Below are 19,689 nucleotides of genomic sequence, written 5' to 3' on the forward strand. Positions count from 1 at the left end.
GACCCCTGGGAAATTGACCTTTCGCCTCCGCTCACTCCTTACTTCAGCTCACCAATTTTGACGCTAGCGAATGAAGCGACGAGAAAGCCTGGGAGGCGGGACTTAGTGTTGTCCGATTCACACTGATTGGACTGCGACGGCGTGAGGGGGTGGACCGCGTGAACAGGCTAGCGACCCTCCCTCGGTGAGCCGGGAGAGGGGGAGGCTGCGCTTGCGCACTGGGAGGCGGCGGAAGTGGCCTGAGGCGGCTACGCGTGCGCGGTGGGCGGAGCGCGGCTCCACCTCTTTAGCCTGCTAAGTCTTCCCATCCTTGCCCAGCTGGTGTGGTGCTCGTGTTTCCGCACCTCGTCGCGTAGAGTCGCTGCCGAGTGGGCGCTCGGTGTTCGGGTCGTCATGGCTGGTTACGAATACGTGAGCCCGGAGCAGCTGGCTGGCTTTGATAAGTACAAGGTAGCGCGGGGCCCCGCGGACGCCCCTCTCCCCCCCTCTTCCCGGCCTCTCCTAGGCGGCCGAGGGGCAGGCGCGGTCCGTGTCACCTTGTGCCGCGTGGCTCCGAGCGGACTGGCGGGCGTTTCTCTGGGGAGGGGGGGGTCCTGTCGAGACCTGGAGCTTTGGGGTCAGGGTGCGTGGGAGCGTCCTAGGCCCGCCGCCTTGACTCCGTACCTTCCCGGAGGATTGCCTTTTCCTTAGGAGACCGCTGGACGAGAGTGGAACCAGGGAATTCCTTGCGCTGCTTTACTTCATCATGATTATTTTTAGCGGATGCGGTTACCTACGTGGTGTCTTAATTGTCTTCATTTTAATGAAGTTTCCACCCGTCTCTTTCATACAACTCAGATGGAGATGGCTTGTGGCAGAGAGGCCCGGGGAGGGGGAGTAACTACTGAGGCCGTGCTGCTGATGCACTCCACTTCTACGCCCAATGAGGAGGCTTCCTCAGCCGTAGCTTGTGGCGCTTGGGCTGCCCGATGAAGTAAAGGTGCACAGAAGGAACTGTGTAGTAGAAAGAGCGCGGGCTTTGGAGTCCGTAGAAATCTGATACCAAACTCTAACTTCTTTACGTGGCCTTGGGCCAGGTAATAGTCCCTACGGTGCAGAGTGATTATAGGAATTTGCCAAGGGACTGACACATAATGGGCCTCCAGTAAATGCTGGTTGTTCACTTTCCTCCAACTCTGGTTTTCCTCCACTGCTCTGTTATCAATGAATGACTCCACTGTCCATCCAGTTTTCAGAGCCCGAGATCTGGGCTGTAACCTTTCATCCTTGCTATCGGTGTCAGTTTCGCTCTCGATTCCTCTACCTCACCCACCAGCCAGTGAATCATCAGGTTCAGTACCTTCTGTCATTTTTAGCCCAAGCTAGAAGAGTGGTTCCATTACCACTCATCCCACATGCAGTGTAAGTAGCCTTTTTATTTTAGAATACTTTTAGAATAGATGTGCAGGAAAAATCATGAAAATGGAATTCCCTTATGTCTCAGACCCAGTTTTCCCTGTTACTAACATCGTACGTTAGTATGATACATTTGTTATGGTTAATGAATCAATATTTACACATTAATAACTGAGGTCCATACTTGACCCAGATTTCCCAAGTTTTCACCTAATGTCCTTCTTTCCTGGGATTTCATCTGCAATACGACATTTCATTTAGTTGTCCTGTCTCCTTAGGCTTCTCTTGGCTGGGACCATTTATCAGACTTTCCTTCTTTTTGATAGCCCTAGTAGTTTTGAGGAGTTCTGGTTATGTGTTTTGTAGAATGCCCATCAGTTGGGATTTGTCTAATTTTCTCATGGTGAGGCAAGGGTTATGGGTTTTTGGGAGGACAAGCACAGAGATGAAATGGCATTCTCATTAGAGTACATGCTGTCCATATGACTTGTCACTGTTGATACTGACTTTGATCACCCGGCTAAAGTACTGTTTGTTAGGTTTCTCTCTGTAAAGTTACTCTCTTTGGAAGGAAGTCACTATGAACCCTCCCTTGGCAGTGGAGAGTTATGTCCCACCTCTGTGAGGGCAGAGTATTGGTATAATTTGTTTGGAATTATGTATGGGAGATCTGTCTTGTCTTCCCATTGTGTATTTGTCCAATCATTTATTTATATCAGCATGGATTCATGAATGTTTATTTTATACTTTGGGTTATGATTAAGTAGAACTTTATTTTGTTGCTCGCATTTGCTTTTGCCCTTACAGTTTTTTCTTTATGGTAGTGATCTTTAAAAAAAAAAAAAAAGTGCTTCTGGTCATATTACTTTTTTGCTTAAAACCCACCATGTCTTCCCATTGCTCTTGGAATCAAGTCCCCAAAATTGATAACATGATCTACACGTCTCTGAATCATACGTCTGTCTTCAGCTTCACATGCTCCTCACTTTCTGCTGCTGCTGGCATTAGTAGCCATCTCCTCCCCTTCTCCCCTTTTCTTTTTCAGATCTTTAAGTAATGTTGTTCCAGCTGCCAGGAATGTTGCTTCCTTTCCCGTTTATATTCATCTTTATGTCTTCACTTAAATGTTATTTCCTCAGAGAAACATCCCCCAAGCTCTCCTCTCCCCTTAAGCATGCTCTCAGAGTACCCTCTGCTCCTTTATGGAATTTGTTGGTGTGTCTCCCTATTAGAATGTAATACTCAAGTGGTTAGACTTGGTTTATGGATCACCATGGCCTGACCACAATACTACTACGCATACTAGGAACCCGGTAGATGTGTGGAATGAATGAATAGCTGAAAAAAATCATAATGGATTTTCCCTAACTGGAATCGGAAAAACTGTGAAGGACCTTAGCAAGTCATATGGGGCATGCCTCTGCTTTTAAGAAACATGGTGTCATACAATTTTGACCTGAGGTGCTGAGATGTATTAAAATTTAAGTGAAAAGAAGTTTCAGAGCCTTCTTGTAACCTTGGCCAGGACTTTGTAACTTCATTAAAGAAGGTTATTAACCCAGACACCTCCTGTTTTGCCTTCAGCTCTACCGGTTCCTGTTATCTCTTTTGCGCTGTAAATATTGACATATAAAAGTTTTTCCTTACTAGGATCTGGCTTTCTGGGTTTACGTGTCAATAGAATAGCTGTTTTCAGTTGCAGCAGTGTCTGTATTATGGAATCCACTTTTTCTTATAAGCAGTGTTCCCTAAGTTTATATTTCCAACTAGATAGGTGTTCTAATTTACAGGAAATTTGAGTGTCCTTTTTTATTCCTATCTTTTCCCTTTTTCCGTTATCTGACTCACTTCCTGTGTCTGACAGCATATTTCCTATCATCCTGGAAAACAAAGGTCAGTTTAGCAAGTGTCCAGTGTTCACTAAAATGTAGTTTGTTGATTTTATTCTAAAAAAGGAGGGCCACGGGGCGCCTGGGTGGCTCAGTGGGTTAAGCCGCTGCCTTCGGCTCAGGTCATGATCTCGGGGTCCTGGGATCGAGTCCCGCATCGGGCTCTTTGCTCAGCAGGGAGCCTGCTTCTCTCCCTCTTTCTCTGCCTGCCTCTCTGTCTACTTGTGATTTCTCTCTGTCAAATAAATAAATAAAATCTTAAAAAAAAAAAAAATAAAAAATAAAAAAGGAGGGCCACAAATTATAACCGAAACTACTTCTAGTAGAGGGTACTTGGTATTGTGTTCATATTAAAATTATGAATCCAAAGGTGTCCAAAGGAAAAAATCTGTGTGGTCGGTTTTACTGGAATGTGAATTGTACCTAGAGGTACTTTCTAAAGAACACACATACCTCTTGTGTGGTCTTCAACAGGAAGTGCTTTATGAGTGCTTATTGAATTAAAACAGCTTTCAAAGCAGATCATCTCATAAATGGGTAAAGACTCAAAATAGTCAAGAGATCTTTATTCCCTGATCTTTATTTCCTGTATATTACAGCAAAGAGATGTGAGAAAATTTGATACTGTAAAAGCTGCTGGTATAAAAATTACTTTTGAATTAGTTTAATTTCTTTGTCTCCCTAGAGGTACCTCTGAGAGCTACAGTTGGAAACCTGGCAGTTATTCAGAATAACCACCGAGAGGGGTGCATATGTGGGTGGTAATTAGATTTCTGTAGTAAGAAACTAAGATGATTGCTTCTCGGTGCAGAAGAGAGCATGGGATGGATTGTATGTTACATGTTGTCTGTTATGTGTTGTGTTCTCCATTTGTTACCACAATTTTATTAAACAAATGAATAATTAGTTGAGAGTCTGCCTTCTCTGTTAGGATATGAGCTCTGAGAGGATAGGGCCTATAGGTATCTTATTCAACATGACCAGGGTATAGCACATGAAGAAAATAGGTGCTCAACAGAGATTTATTGAAGAAATGAAAGTGCAAAAGAATATATACCATTTTGGAAGTATGGTAAAAAGGAGCTGTGCATCTCCTGGATATCCGAAGAATACTTCTGTATTTTGAATGTGAAGATGTCAGGGGTTTAACTGCCATTCTCTCTGTTGCTTCTTCATGTGCCTTTAGACAATTATATTGGGGGATTTTACCTTTGAGAGGCTTATCATTCCTCCTTTCTACCTGTCCATTCTTTGGACAAGTCTTTACAGTTGAAGGATTTTCCCGATTATCTAAGGGTGAAACTTCTATTATGGTTTACTTAATCTGACCTAGGGGAGGCATTATTTAATTGCTAGTGTAATGGCTAGATCCAAATTGTATCATTTTGCTTCAGAGAGGAGGTAAGTGCTCTTCAAATGTCTTGCTTGGTTTCAAGAATATGATTTTAGGATGAATTGGTTTCAGTTATTTTGTTGTTGCATGTCAACAACAACCAGATTATAGGAGCTGTAATAATTGTAAATTTATTAGTATAACAGTTAACAGGTTGTAAAGAGAGACTGTGTGCAGGAGAGCAGTGGAATGCAAAAGGAGTGGAGGCCTGAGAGTATTTTCTGGGAACCATAAGAACGTAGATATTTAGGCATGATGGTGGAGAGGCAGGAGATGAGGCTGAAGAGAGAGATGGGGTCCTGTCAAGAGGGGATGCTTTGATGGAAAGGACTTCTAGATTTTACCCTGTAGATCAGTGTTTCTGTGGCCCAAGGACTATCAGCATCAGAATCACTTGGGGAAGTGTTTAAATAGCAGATTCCTAGCCTCACTTCGGGAGATTCTGGGTAGATTAGTATTATCTGCATGTTAAATATCTCAGGTGATTTTTAGGCATGTCATAATGCTATAGGTTTGGGGGAACTGCTTGATTTTAAACAGGATCAGATTTTAATTTTAGGAAGCTTACCCTGGCAGCTTGTAGAACAATGGGTAAATAGAAAGATAATAGTAATCTTTTGTGCAAGGGACTTCTCTTGGACGGGACCAAATGGTCTGGTTTGTGGACTAGGAATCAAAACAAAGAAACTTCATGCTGCAAAGAAGTATCGTTTGTGGAAGAATTATCCTCCACTAGAGGAATATTTCTGTAATGATTTCAGAGAATAGAACACTTGTCTTCTGAGGCAGAGTAGACACATGAGAAATTCTTGATCTTTTGATTTGCACTTATGATTGCAGGCCAGCTACAGTATACCACGTTAATTATGGCAGTACCTAAATATGTTACATTTAATTCAGACATAACTTATCTTTAGTTGTGCTTGGTCTCCTTGAGTAGATTGAGGGAGCTGTCCTTTCCCACCTGTAGATACATTCATAATGGATGTAATGGATACATCCATTAGTGACCCCATTTAAAAAAAAAAGATTTTATTTAGTTATTTGACAGAGAGACACAGTGAGAAAGGGGACATAAATAAGGGGGGAGTGGGAAAGGGAGAAGCAGGCTCCCTGCTCTGGGAGCCCAGTTCGGGACTCGATCCCAGGACTCTGGGATCAGGACCTGAGCCAAAGGCAAACGCTTAACCAACTGAGCCACCCAGGGGCCCTTTTTAAAAGATTTTTATTTTTAAGTAATCTCTTTAGTGGCCATAGATATAGAATTATAAATGCCTCATGGAAAGAATTATTTAATGCAGTTGACAGAGGCAGAGGAGTCTTTCAGAAGGAGTGAAACAAGGATGGATGGGGAACTTCTGTAGAATGAGAGGGAGAGAGATTAAGTGGTCGGTAGAAGGTCACCACATTTTTAGGTGCTGTTTGGAAGAAACATCTTGACTTGGTTCTTTTACTGCTTTCTGAAACATCAGTTCACTGAGGATGGCTTGTTTTTCTAACACCTGTAATGCTTAAATTTGCCCAGTGTGTAAAGGAAAGTTGGAGCAGATGTACCAGAGAGACTGAAGGGGGGAACCAAGGCCCAGAGACCAGGAAGACCATGGTAAATTAGACATAAGGAAGTGGCTGAGCCTAGTGAGCTCAGTGAAGGAAAGTTGAAATGGCAAGAGAAATATTTTAAATACTGAGTAATAATAATAATAATGATAGCAAATGTTTATATAGGCATTGCTTTAAGTGTTTTTACATATATTATCTCATTTAATATTCACAGGTGCCTTAGAAAGTAGAGCTACTGTTATTTTACTGAGGCACAGAAAATTTAACTTGCTAATGGTCCCAGAGCTGAGATTTGAACCCAGGTATTCTGAATTAGGAGCCCATTTTCTTCATGCTGTGCTTCCTCTCAAATCTAAGAATTAAAGATAAGTTTTGCCTTGTAGTTGTTGGATATTTGTACCAGATATCGAAACATTAACGTAAAGACCTTCAGTGACATGCTTAATTGGGTTTGTGTCTAATGTGTGCAGGTGGGGAAAATGTACAGTGAAGAAGAAAGAACTATTTTTGTTTTCTTTTCCCCCATTTAAAAATTATTAGTGGGGGCAGGTGGATGACCATATTTTCTAGTCTTAACATTTTGCTGAGTATTAAGAACATGTCATATACTAGTAGCTTTAATTGAGATAAAAGTCTTTTGATTAAATAATTAGGTTTGGGATTAATATTAAGTTAGAAAGAAACCACGTGCTAGTGTTTTGACTTAAAGTCATCTCTAACCAGATTTCTGCATCTGTGAAATGAAGGAGTATCTGCCTCATAGGATCGTTAATCAAAACTGAATGAGTCAATATTTGTAAAATGCCTGGCACATAGTGCTTTATTAATGTTAAGTAAGAATAAAACTTGACATTTGTGCTTCTCTGTTTGTGGACACTGGTTAACATACAGCATACACATGTGTACCCATATCCCAGGAAGTTCTACCAAGAGGAAGTATATTTTAGGAAAGCAAGTTAAGGGTGACAACTTAATGGAGAGATAGGAAGAGTCACAGAGAGAAACGTTGACTTCAGATTTCTTCTTCTCTTTAATCATATATAATAGTACAACATGCAGAGTCAGTAAACTTTCTCAAATATTGCTCTCCTAATTAAGGATCTGCAGTCTCCTCCATATATTTATCATGTGTTTGGTATCCAGATTTCTCTGCAGGGATTTCAGGTTTCTTCATTAAATGATCCCTCCTTTCGTCCTGTCATCTCTTGTTAGAATTTATTGTAGATTACTTAAGTTTAGCAAGCAAACCTGTTTGTCATCATGACTCGCTTGTTTTTTACTGCTCCAGCTTCTCCAATCATCTGTCACTGTCTTCCAACTTGTTAGTAGATGTAAGTGATAATATTGACTGAAATGATATCTCATTGTCTACAGAGTCATCTTTTCTGTGACTGTAGTTCCTAAAGTCTTGTATTGATAAAAAGTATTTTAAGAAATTTAAAATTTTTGTCCCAGGATTATTTGAAATCCTCCCCCACCTTTTTGGACTTTAAGTTTAGGTTTGGTGAATGTTTCTGTCTTGCATGTAGTAAATTTAGTGAGTACTTGCTGGATTTTATAATACCTTTTCTCTTGCTTGCAGTGCAGTATTTGAAGTTACCATAGGGAGGGATAGGTGTTGGCCACTAAACTAATGGTGTGGTTTCTCCTTCAGCCGAGGAGTTGTGGGAGTGCCATCAATCTTTGCCTTCACCAGAGCAGTGGTCCTCAAACCTGAGTGTGCTGCAGAATTACCAGGAGGGTCTGTTAAAAGAGATTGCTGAGCTGCACTCCTAGAGTGTCTGAGTCTGTATGTCTGGGGCAGGGTCCCCAAATGTGGGTTCAGTTTGGTGACTACAGTTTGCGAACCACCCCATCGAAGAAATATTCAATTATATTGCAATCTGAAGAGGAGTTAATAAAACCCAGAGGTGGATATAAAGGAGTAAGAAACTATTACCGTAACGAGTTAGCTCTCAAGCATCAGGTAGTCTTGATTTTGTGGAGCCTTAAGATATCTCTGAGCAGAAAAGAGGATGTAGCGCTTTCAGAATTGTGCACTGGTTTCTTATTGCTGGGTTACAAATTATCACAGACCTGGTGGCATAAAACAACACACATTATCTCACAGTTGCTTGTGAGTTAGGAGTTGGCAGCAGTTAGCCGGCTCCTCTCTCTGTTCAGGGTCTCACCAGGCTGCAGTTAGGGTGTCAGCTGGGCTGTGTTCTCATCTGCAGTGTGGGGTCCTCATCCAGGCTTGTGTGGTGTTGGCAGCGTGCAGTTCTTCCCAGTCGCTGAGGCCTTTAGCTCCCAGGGCTCTCCCACTTTTCCCTGCCACATGGCCCTCACCATACGCAGTTCACGTCATTGCTGCTTGCTTCTTAAAGGTCAGCAGGAGACTCCTCCACGTTGCTAAGATGAAGACTTCTATTCATGGAAATGATATCTTATCACGTTTGTCATGGAACGTATCCTAATCAAGGCAGTGACATCTGTCACCTTTGCTATATTCTGTTGGTTAGAAACTAGTTACCAGGTCTGCCCTCAAGGGAGTGGAATGAACCTTCAAAGGGAGGTGACTGCTTATAGAGGGGCTTGACTCACTGGGGATTACTTTAGGATGTGTCTGCCATAAACTGGAAGACAAATTTTAGAGGCTATTATGAGAATAATGATTTCAGTAAATTGGGTCCAGGTAGATCATAATTGTATTTAAGCCAAGAAAGGATAGTCTGGTTTCAGACAAAGTGATCAATTTCATAGACATGTTCCAGGATGAATCAGAAAGGACTTACAGTTTAGATCTGCTTATTAGCCGTTGTAATCCTTGAATTTTATAGTCTCTTCATGTGTAATATAAGTAGGAATAATCTATCTTACAATATCAAATAAGAGAACAGCTGTAATTGTCTGTGGAAACTGTAAAACATACAAATATAGGCACAATATTATTAAATGGGGAAGAGTAAGAATATCCCCTCGTGAAGTTAAAAGTTGCTGTGGACTAGTCCCTAGGGGAAAGCAGATTTGGTGAAGGGAATAACATTTCTTCTCATCATTGATACCTTAACTCTATACTGCTACTTAAATAAACATGCAAAGTAGTTCATGCATTTATGCATTCATATGTATAAACATTCAAATATGTTTATTGAGCTCAGGCTACTGTGTGCCAGAAGCAGAAAAGATTAAGTTGTGAAGTTTTCTCCATTCTCTTAATTGTAAGTTTCTTTATATCCCAGTGCTCAGCGAGTCCTGCAATTTTATGTGAAAGGCTGCTCTTTTGATTGCCTTGGTATTTGTTGAGTGAATAACGATTTTTTAAATAATTGAGATCCCTCGTTTTATGTTTCTTGCTTAAAGTGCCTCACCTGGAGGATTGGAATGCCATTGCTAAAGAACTCTGCTCCAGGAGTGGCTGGTGGGATACATGTTGGCCACAGTGGATTCTGCTCCTGTAAAGACTTAAGACACCTAAACATAATTGAGCCATGAGTCCTGTCAGCGAGGTTCTGACGTCAGTATCATAGCCCTGTGCTATACCAGACACTGAGCTTCATTGTGCAGGGGGAGAGAAGAGGGAGTTGACACTTTCTGTCCCTGTTTTAAGAAAGGTTGTTAATGTGTGTGTTGCATTTTAGAGATGTCTGAAAAGTTGGTTTGAGCAACAAATATAATTTCATATAACCCAGTTGTGAACTAAAATTGGCTTTTTATGGACATCTTCCTTTTTACTCTTAAAAACTTGGATAATTTTGAACTCAAAAATTTTGGGACTAATTAAAAGAAATTCGAAGTATCATTTTGAGTTGGGTTGCATCTGAAGTGATTAATAGTAAGTGTGGTGTATGAACTGTAACAGTGTGTAGCAAGCCACACTTTACGGATTACTGTAGTTAATGAAGTGTGTTTTATAACTATAAGGCTTCAGGGCACTGGGTGGCTCCCTTGGTTGAGCAGCTGACTTTTTTTTTTTTTTTAAGATTTTATTTATTTATTTGACAGAGAGAGATCACAAGTAGACGGAGAGGCAGGTAGAGAGAGAGAGAGAGATAGAGGGAAGCAGGCTCCCTGCTGAGCAGAGAGCCCGATGCGGGACTTGATCCCAGGACCCTGATATCATGACCTGAGCCGAAGGCAGGGGCTTAACCCACTGAGCCACCCAGGCGCCCAAGCAGCTGACTCTTGAAACAACATCAGTTGTTGTAGATTGTAGGATCAGGCCCCACGTCAGGCTCCTTGCTCAGTGGGAAGTCTGCTTGAGGATTTTCTCTCTCCCTCTCCCTCTGCATCTCCTCCCACATGTGTTTTTTTTTTTTCCCTTCCTCTCTCATAAATCTTTTAAAAAATATATAAAGCTTATATTTCAGATGGGTAAAGACAGACCTTATATTAAAATCATTTGACAGTGAGAGTCCTATTTTCCTTATATTGTTTAGAAGACAAACAAAGTAGGGGAAATCTGCAGCTCAGTATAGTAGTAGAGCATTACTTGGGACAGTGGCCCTGGTCTAATTAATAATTTGTCCAAAGGTCTGTACTTAATCCAAGGGTGTGTCAGTTTTCTTATCCGTACAGAGAAGGGATTTGAAATATAGTACCTTTTTAAAGGGAACACATCTATGTCCAAAGAGGTGGTTTCATAGTTTTCCTTTCATTGGAGCCAGTTTCCTTCTTAAATTAAGGGGAGTCTCACATTTTTAATGTCACTTCTCAAAAACGTATACTTCGCAGCACATTTGGAAGTAATTTAGAAGTCACTGTACTGCTAACCCTAACCCTTAGTCTAACCCATAATCCTTCCACCTGATGTGCTTTAAGTCTTGTAACTGGCCTCTATTTGCACTTTGGTCCCTGTCCAGTTCTTTTTACACTGTAATCAGTACGATCCTTTAAAAATGTAAATCAGAATGTGCATTGGTTTAGAATAAAATCTAGCTCACTGTGGTCTTGCTAGGTGGTGTAGGCCCACGTCTCCAGTCTCATTTCCTGTCATTCTTCCTGCTCACTAAGCTATAGCTGCATTAGCTTTCCTCCAATATTTCAAGTATTTCTAGCTTTCTGGTCTTAGCACATTTTTGTTCTCTTTGCTTGAAGGTATCTTGGCATGTACTCCCTTCCCTGCAATACCTGTGTACCCCCCCTCCACACACACACAAATGCACACTGCCACATGTATATTCTTTATTTTCTATTTCTTTTTAGGTATTTTACATATAAATTCACAGATCTTAAGTGTCTAATGAATTTTTACATATGTACATACCCAAATAACCACCACCCACATCAAGGTACAGAATTATTTCTGGCACTTCAGAAGGCCCCCTTCAGTCTCTCTCATCAAATTACTATTATTACTTCTTATGTCATAAATTAATTTGTTTTTGAACTTGATACAAATGGAATCTACAACAGCATGTTCTCTTTAGGGTCTCTCTTCTTTGACTCATTATAGTGTGTCTTGCGTTCCTTATCTGTCTTCTCATCTTGGACTCAGCTGAGTATCCCCTCCTTAGAGAAGCTTTCTCTGAACACTCTGACACTATGTACACTCTCTGCCCTGAGTTCTCTCGCAAAATACCCTGCTTATTTCTTTCACGGTATTTAACACAACTTGTGATTAATCCTTGTTTTCGTGCTTCCTATCTCACAATGGGCTATGGACTTGGTTAACATAGGGAACATTCTGCTCTTGTTCATCGTTGTCTTCACTGGGCCTAGTAAAAATTTGCCTGGCACAGTTGTAGGTGCTCAATCATAAATACCTGTTGGCTTACTGAATGAATGAATGAATGAAGAATGAAATCTGCTTTATTTTCTAACTTGTACTGAAGTTAAAAAAAAAAAAGAGTTCTGAAACTTCTTAATTTTTGGCAAAATGTTATCTAAAATAATTCTGATCTTACTAAGATTTTATGAAAATTTTCTCTTGTGGGAAAAATAGACTAATTGTCACAGATGGCAGGATAGAATTCTATACCCACTTAAAAATTATTAAATGTACTTGAGGGAAGTGTTTAGAAGTTCTGTCTCAATCAGCATTTTTACAGAGACTTAGGTGAAGGCATTATTATCAGCATGACCGATTTACATGCGGAGATTTTGAAGAGGCGTAGCTCTTACCTTGCGTAAGTGAGTGAATCTGAAGAGCTCTGGAGGGGATAGAAAAATGAGTTGAATCTTGTAAGATGAAATGTTATAATGGTAAATGTACAGTCTTGTCCTTAGGTTCCAACAGTCATCCTCACGTTAGCATGGAGAAAGGTGGCTTAGTCGTCCACCTGCGCATTTGTATTTAAGTCTGCAGAATGATTTTGTTCCCGTAGGAAATTAGTATGTTGAGTATCAGAGGAATATTGAGGAAGAGGGCCTTGTGGTCATGTTCTCTCTACTCAAGCACCACGTGAAATGTTTCTTATGCCCTGGATCATGTTTGTATTGGTTTAATTACAAAGTGGATTTCCTGGAGCACCGGTTGTCAAACTAAAGCCCTCAGGCACCTGTTTTTGTGAATAAAGTTTTACTGGAACACAACTGTGCTCACTTGTTTACTCTTTTTCTTTTTTTAAAAAGATTTTTATTTATTTATTTGATAGAGACACAGCGAGAGAGGGAATACAAGCAAGGGGGAGTGGGAGAAGGAGAAGCAGGGTTCCCACTGAGCAGGGAGCCTGATGCGGGGCTCGATCCTAGGACCCTGGGATCATGACCTGAGCCGAAGGCAGATGCTTAATGACTGAACCACCCAGGCGCCCCTGTTTACCTATTTTGTGTGACTGCTTTCTTGCTTCAGTGGTAGTGCTGAGTGTTTATTACAGAGACCATGTGGCCTGCAGAGCCTTAAATATTTACTATCCGATGCTTTCCTTGAAAAGCTTTCCTGCTTCTGGTCTAAAGTACAAGACCTAGATGAGGAGACGTTTGAAAGCATGGCAAGAGGAGCAGCAAGAGGAATGTGAGATGTGTAAGCAGGTGAAGAGAAGATATAGGTGTGACGGGGGAGCGGCCTCAAATAGTTGAAGCATGGTTATTGGGAAGAAAAATTGGACCCTTGTCTGCTTAACTTTGTAAAGCAGTATGAAAACAGGATGGAAAATATGGAACAAGGAGAGGGTTTTGAAAGTATATAGAAAGTTGGTTTAACATGGGTTGGGTTTGCTTCTGGAAATAATGAGTTTTTTGGCACCTGTTTGCGTTGATGAGGGTCAGGTGTCTTCTGAACTCTTGTGATTCTGAGATTTTGCCTTGGAATGATTCTCAAACCCAGGCTATGGTTTTCAAGCATTTCTCCAGGGTACTAGCTTCATCTGGCCTTGCAGATTGGAGATCAGGCAAGCCACAGTGGGCCTTAACAGTGGCTTATCTACCTGGTTCAGGTGTTCAGATATATACCATTCCACCGGAAAATAAAAATATATATAATAAGCTTTAACAAATACCTAAATCTAGTTTAACATCTCTAAAAGTTTATTATTTATTTATTTTTTCATGCATGTGGAAAGTTTGAATGATTCTTTTTTCCTGTTGATTCACAACACAATTTTAAGTTTCTTTGTTTATACTAAGTGATATGTGATATCGAAAAATACTCCCGTGTGTAAGGCTAGAGCCCAGAGTGTTCTTTAGGTTTATTGTTTGCTACCTTTTGTGATCTCATTTTACATTTTCTTGCTGTACTTGAGCTAAAGGTGAAACATTTACTTGGGCAAACTAACCTTGTATTTAGCTCTGCATTCTTTTCATACTTCTGGTCTCCTGAAGTAGAAATTTAGAGGTAGAACTTCACAATTTAAAAAGAGGAGCTTTTCAAATGAAAATTCCACCAGTTAAGGGCCTTCTTTTAGATCTGAATTCAAAAGATGGAAAGCTGTTGAATGAGGCTCATTCAGCAAACATTTGAATTAAGAACATTATACTTTGTACATTGTATTCGGTATTCATGGGATGTCTTAAACAGTTGCCTTCTGACTTGGACTTCTTACAGTGTTCTTCACAGTAGACGGTGTGCTTGAAATGTATGGTTTCCCCATTTATCTGACCTGCTGGCTAGTCAAGTCGGTCTGGATGCTGGCTCCTGTAAGTGGAGATCAGGACCCTCCCCCTTGTCATTGGCAGCCTCTATTGGTTCCCTGTCCTTAGGTCCCAAGACTTAAATCCACGTAGCCCTGTCAGCTGAGGACCCCTTCGTTCTGTAGAGGTGTAGATGCAGTGACATTTGTTATGTGGAAAAGCTTTGTAACCTGTGGGAAACTGTGCAAGTGCAAGGTGATTTTAGGAAGAACATAACTCGCATTTAAGTAGTCTCCTGGCTGCGCAGCCTGTCCCTGCAGCCAGTGGAGGCACGCTGGGATCTTCACCGTTTTCCTCCCCTGGTCTAGCTCAGATCCGTTGTCCCAGTTATCCCATTTCAGGCAGAATGGGTTGGAGAAAGGGAGGCACTCAGACATGGGAGTCTGCTAAATCATTTGACTTACTAGTTAACTGTCTTTGCTAGCAGTATTTAACATACTTCTCTGCATTTACTTTTTTGTTCCATCACACTTTGGAGTCTTGAAACATTGATGAGAAAAGATTTCGTGCATATTTGGAAGCATTCAGGAAGAAGTTTTGACCTTTAATTATGATTTTTTAAAAACTTAGATAATTCAAATGCTTACTACCTCTTTTATGGACATACTAAGCGTTACTATAAAACACAAAACTTTTTTCAGACATTGGACTATTGTGATGTTTAAATGTCAGCTGAATGAGATAGGTGGTATTCCCACTCTCTGAGGTGGGAATTATCCCTTACCCATGATCTCTTCTTCCCCACACCTAGTGGAGTGCTTATGACATGCCGGGTACGCCAGTGTGTGTGTATCTGATTAATAAGTCATTGATGTGACTCTTAAAATTATATGTATGTCTGTATGTATAAATACAGATATTTGTTAAAATTTCCTTTGAATTTTTATTAAATAGCTCAATAATTAGGGAATAAACTGGATCACCACAGAACCCTAACCTGTTCTTACCTTCCTTTGGTTATTTATGCAAGCTGTTTTTCTGCTGTAAAGGGATCTGTCATCCTTTGGTGGTTAAAAAACATTTAAGAATATCTAGTACTTCCATAGCACTTACCGTGCGCAAGGTACTACTTTAAGTGTTTCACGCATATGATTAATTTACTTAATTCTTATGGCAGTCCTTTGAGGAAGAAGCTGTGCTCCTCATTTACAGGTGAACAAACTAAGGCAGAGATTAAGTAACTTTCCCAAAGTTGCACGTCTAGTAAGTGTTTTAGTGGTGGTATAAGGAGGTGGAGAAAATCTGTGTTGGAATGTATACAGTGTGCACATTTTGATCTTGCATTGTAAGTGAGGTCTTGTAAGTAGTATAAGTTTCTCTACTGAAACATTGTAACATTATAAAAGTTGAATGAATGAAGAAAAGATACCTGGCTGTACTTGACCATCTTTGTCCCATTTATATTGTTCTTCCAGTTTTGTTATTTAGATGAAGACATCATGTAAATAGACATAGTTTCTAGGTTATTTTTGTAATACTATTTTCACTCCAGAAATACTGTTCTGTTTGCTAATGTGCAAGGATAACTGAATATTTTCTTTCATTTCTCAACAGTACAGTGCTGTGGATACCAATCCACTCTCTCTGTATGTCATGCATCCATTTTGGAACACTATAGTCAAGGTAAGATGATTAATAGGCTTGTACTTATTATGTTTTAGTAAGTTTTAAATATTTTATGGAGTGTTATGGATGCAACTGTTTGTTTAATAAGAAAGATAATCTAGAAAAACTAGCTCTCCCATCCTTCTTTTCCCTTAGTCACATACCTTTTGATTTATCTCCCTGTTGGCATATAAGCTTATACTGTAGAATTTATCATTTTTATAAAATGAATTTAAAATTTTCCCAAGTAAATATAATGTTATTATTATAAAAGTTTGTTGATTATGGAGTTATTTAAAATACAGAACATAGAAGAAAGATGCTTATTTTTATCAGCGGGCATTATGGTTTATATTTTAATATATAATAATAATATATATAACATATATATGTATGATCTTTCAAGTTAATAGCCTTTATTATGAATTAAATTTGCATCTTGTGTAGTGGCCAGAGAGATTCCTTTACTTTAACTATTTTGTAATTACTTTGAAAAAAAAAATAGGTATTTCCTACTTGGCTGGCTCCAAATTTGATAACCTTCTCTGGCTTTCTGCTGGTTGTATTCAATTTTCTACTTATGGCATACTTTGATCCTGACTTTTATGCTTCAGGTAAGATTACTACTTTACTATAAAATTTAAAATGTCTAAATGGAGAAAAATGAGATGTGGTTATTTTCTGGTTCTATTCATATGCTTGTATTTTGGGGAAGTTTTACATACTATAAGAGTATGTAAAATGTTAGGAATTGGGTGTAAAAGCTAAGTAAGTTGTATTTTCACAGTCTGTTATGGTTGTTTCCATTAAGTTCTGGAAACCAGTTTGGCTCCTTAATTTAGATATGCTGTCTAAAAAGCAATGAGGTTGTGATAAATAAAGAATAATTGGATTTATAAGAAGACAAAAATTAGGATTATGACACTTTACCTGAAAGTGAATATGAGCAGGGTCCAGCATACTTAACAGTTCCGGAAATATCCCTTCCCTTGTTCTAATTATGCAAGAGAAAATCCCCCTTTTGAAGATTATCTCTCTTTCACTCTGCTCAGCATCCGTACTTGCCTTTAATACTTTTGAGTTTCCTCTGAAAAAGGTTCTTAAACATTTGTTGAAGTCTTCTTTCACGTCTGTTCCTGTCTTCCCATTCTCCTTCACCCTGTTTCTGCCCTAGACCACAGGACAGAATCTGGCTGTATTTGGGATAAGGGGGGGTAAGTGGGAGATAGAGCTGATTCTCATTGCTCAGCCAGTTGATGGAGTTGAGAGGAAGTGAAAGATGGAGGTAGATGAACATATCTTGCATTCTAAGTTGGAGTATATATTTTCCGATAATAATACTTATAAATGATGTGTTAAGGAGTTTTAGTGTTATAATTCATCTGTGTTGTGTGTTTAGCAGACTTGTGGACTGACCTGGAGAAACTAACAGTCACTGAAAACATTGTTTTTGTAGGAAAGTTCGGATTTTCAAAAACTTATGACTTGATATTATAGAAATTCTAAATATTGGAATTATATATTTGCTTAACTGTCAATTCAAATTTTAAGCTATGTCTTCTATACATGTAATAAAATGGCAACTTTTTGAAGATCATAAAGTATGACATAATTAATAAGATTAAATTTTATTAAGCATGGTTTGGATATTAAACATGACTGTCTAAATGGACTGTCTAAATTCTAAAAATTTGTATTTTAATCTTCAGAACAGCCTCAAAAGTTTATTTTGTAACTGGAAATATTTTTTCCCAATATTCTAACATTATTTGCTTACTTATTAAGAGAGCTAAAAATACGTAAATATTATGTATATTTCCCCAAATCATAGAACCTAGAGGACCAAATAAACCATCTAGTCCTGGTATATTTGGTAAATAGACAGGAAGAGTTAAATGGTATATTCATAGTCAAACTGCCGGTTGAGTACAGAGCCGGGACTAGAGCCCAGACCTCCTGATTCTCAGTTGTTCTGTCTTAGAGGGCAGTCGTGAGGTTCAGACATTTCAGAATGATTCTGATGCCAGATCATCCAGTGAAGGTGACCCATCTATACCCAAATGAAAAGGTCTTTTGTTTGGCTAGTTAATAATGTAATGAAAAAAATACAGATTGAAGGCTCAATATGTTTGTAGGATAATTGCAAACAACAAGGATCAGATTAAACACAGGCATCTTTTAAGTTCTAAAAATATTAATTTTTATTCTCAGCACATAAGTAGTTTTCAAGTAAAGATGGACAGTTTTGAATTAAGATTAAAGTTCAGTCCTCTTGTTAATAAGGGTTGGGGAGATACTCCTTTGGTTTTGTCAGTTTAGTGATGTATTTTAATATCTACCCAATTCTGCATTAAAAATATATTACAAGGTACTTTAACTTCTATTTAAGAAGTAGAAATATTTCTCATTGGCAGTACATGGTGTGGTAGAACGTGTGTACTTTGTGTTAAAAGCCGTGTTGCTTTCCTTTGCAGCACCAGGTTACAAGCACGTGCCCGACTGGGTGTGGATTGTAGTGGGCGTCCTCAACTTCATAGCCTACACTCTCGGTAAGAAATCGGCAAATGCTCATAAACTCAATGGCTGGTGAATCTGTCAGCAGGGAGAATCTGCCACCAGCCACTAAGTTAACATTTTCTCCTATGCTTAATTCATTTTATTAATTAATTAATTAATATTAATTTCCTGTTCAATATAAACATATATTTTTGAGTTTCTGTGTGGAAAATATTGTCACTCGTTGCTAGGGAATGCAGAGAATAAGGTAGGAGTTGGCACACTACCCCTTACAGTGCAGCTCTGGCCTGTCGCCTGATTTTATAAGTAAAGTTTTGCTGGAACACAGCTCTGTGTATTCCTTTACGTGTTGTCTGTGCCTGCTTTCTGCAACAAAGACAAAGCTGAGTTGTTGCAACAGAGGCTTCTGATGACCTACAGTGCCTCAACTATTTACTGTCTGGTTCTTCACATAAAATATTTACCCACAGCTGGAATAAGACATCATTTTTGCCTTACGTTTGGGAAGCAGTACTGACATATCAAATAACTGTGGAATACTGAGAGCTGCCCTAATAGAGCAAAGCGGGAAAGCAAAAATAAGTGGGAGAATAAGAAAGTCATCAATTCTTATTTGGTGGAGGGGGTGGTCAGGGTAGTTTGCTGGGTTAGGCCGTACTATCTTTTTGGCCAAGAATGCTTTTTATTGGGATTATCTGCATGGCTTGTCATGCCTGCTCCTGTTCCCCTTCCCTGTTTTGTTTTTCTCCGTAGTACTTAATGCCACGTGACCTGCTTGTCTGTCTGCCCTAAAATGTACGTAGCTTTGAGGGTTACCCAGTGTTTAGAGTAGTGCCTAACATGTAGTGGGCACCTAGTATATAGTTTTTTTTTGGTTTGTTTTTAAAGATTTTATAGAGAGAGCGAGTGAGCACAGGCAGACAGAGAGGCAGGCAGAGGCAAAGGGAGAAGCAGGCTCCCTGCCAAGCAAGGAGCCAGATGTGGGACTTGATCCCAGAACCCTGGGATCATGACCTGAGCCGAAGGCACCCCAGGTGCCTGGCGCCACCCAGGCGCCCCAGTATATAGTTTTTGAATGAATATAAAATACCAGACCCTGACTTCCAATTTGCTGAGATCTCTTCAGGTAAAAATGACTTGCACTCATAAAGCCAGTATAATTTGGTGCATGATTAAATGGTGACATTGCAGGTGACCAGAGCTGCAAGAGTTTGGGGAAGGAGAGAGTGAAGTCCAGAACAATTAGGGGAAAGCTTAGTGAAAAACAACATTTTTAGGTGG

At 39.7% G+C, this 19,689-nt stretch overlaps 1 protein-coding gene across 2 annotated transcripts in view; it reads left to right on the forward strand.

The window, feature by feature from the left end:
• Positions 1–57: 57 nt before the first annotated feature.
• Positions 58–19,689, forward strand: part of SELENOI (selenoprotein I) — a 40,828-nt gene continuing 21,196 nt past the window's right edge. For both annotated transcript variants that reach the window (XM_059405288.1, XM_059405289.1), the window contains exons 1-4: positions 58–450; positions 15,841–15,909; positions 16,397–16,505; positions 18,366–18,440. In XM_059405288.1, coding sequence (XP_059261271.1) covers positions 394–450; positions 15,841–15,909; positions 16,397–16,505; positions 18,366–18,440 — 310 coding nt within the window. In that variant the 5' untranslated portion in view covers positions 58–393. The remainder of the gene's footprint in view (positions 451–15,840; positions 15,910–16,396; positions 16,506–18,365; positions 18,441–19,689) is intronic.

The sequence above is a fragment of the Mustela nigripes genome, chromosome 7 (assembly GCF_022355385.1).
Source record: "Mustela nigripes isolate SB6536 chromosome 7, MUSNIG.SB6536, whole genome shotgun sequence".
Classification (NCBI taxonomy): domain Eukaryota; kingdom Metazoa; phylum Chordata; class Mammalia; order Carnivora; family Mustelidae; genus Mustela; species Mustela nigripes.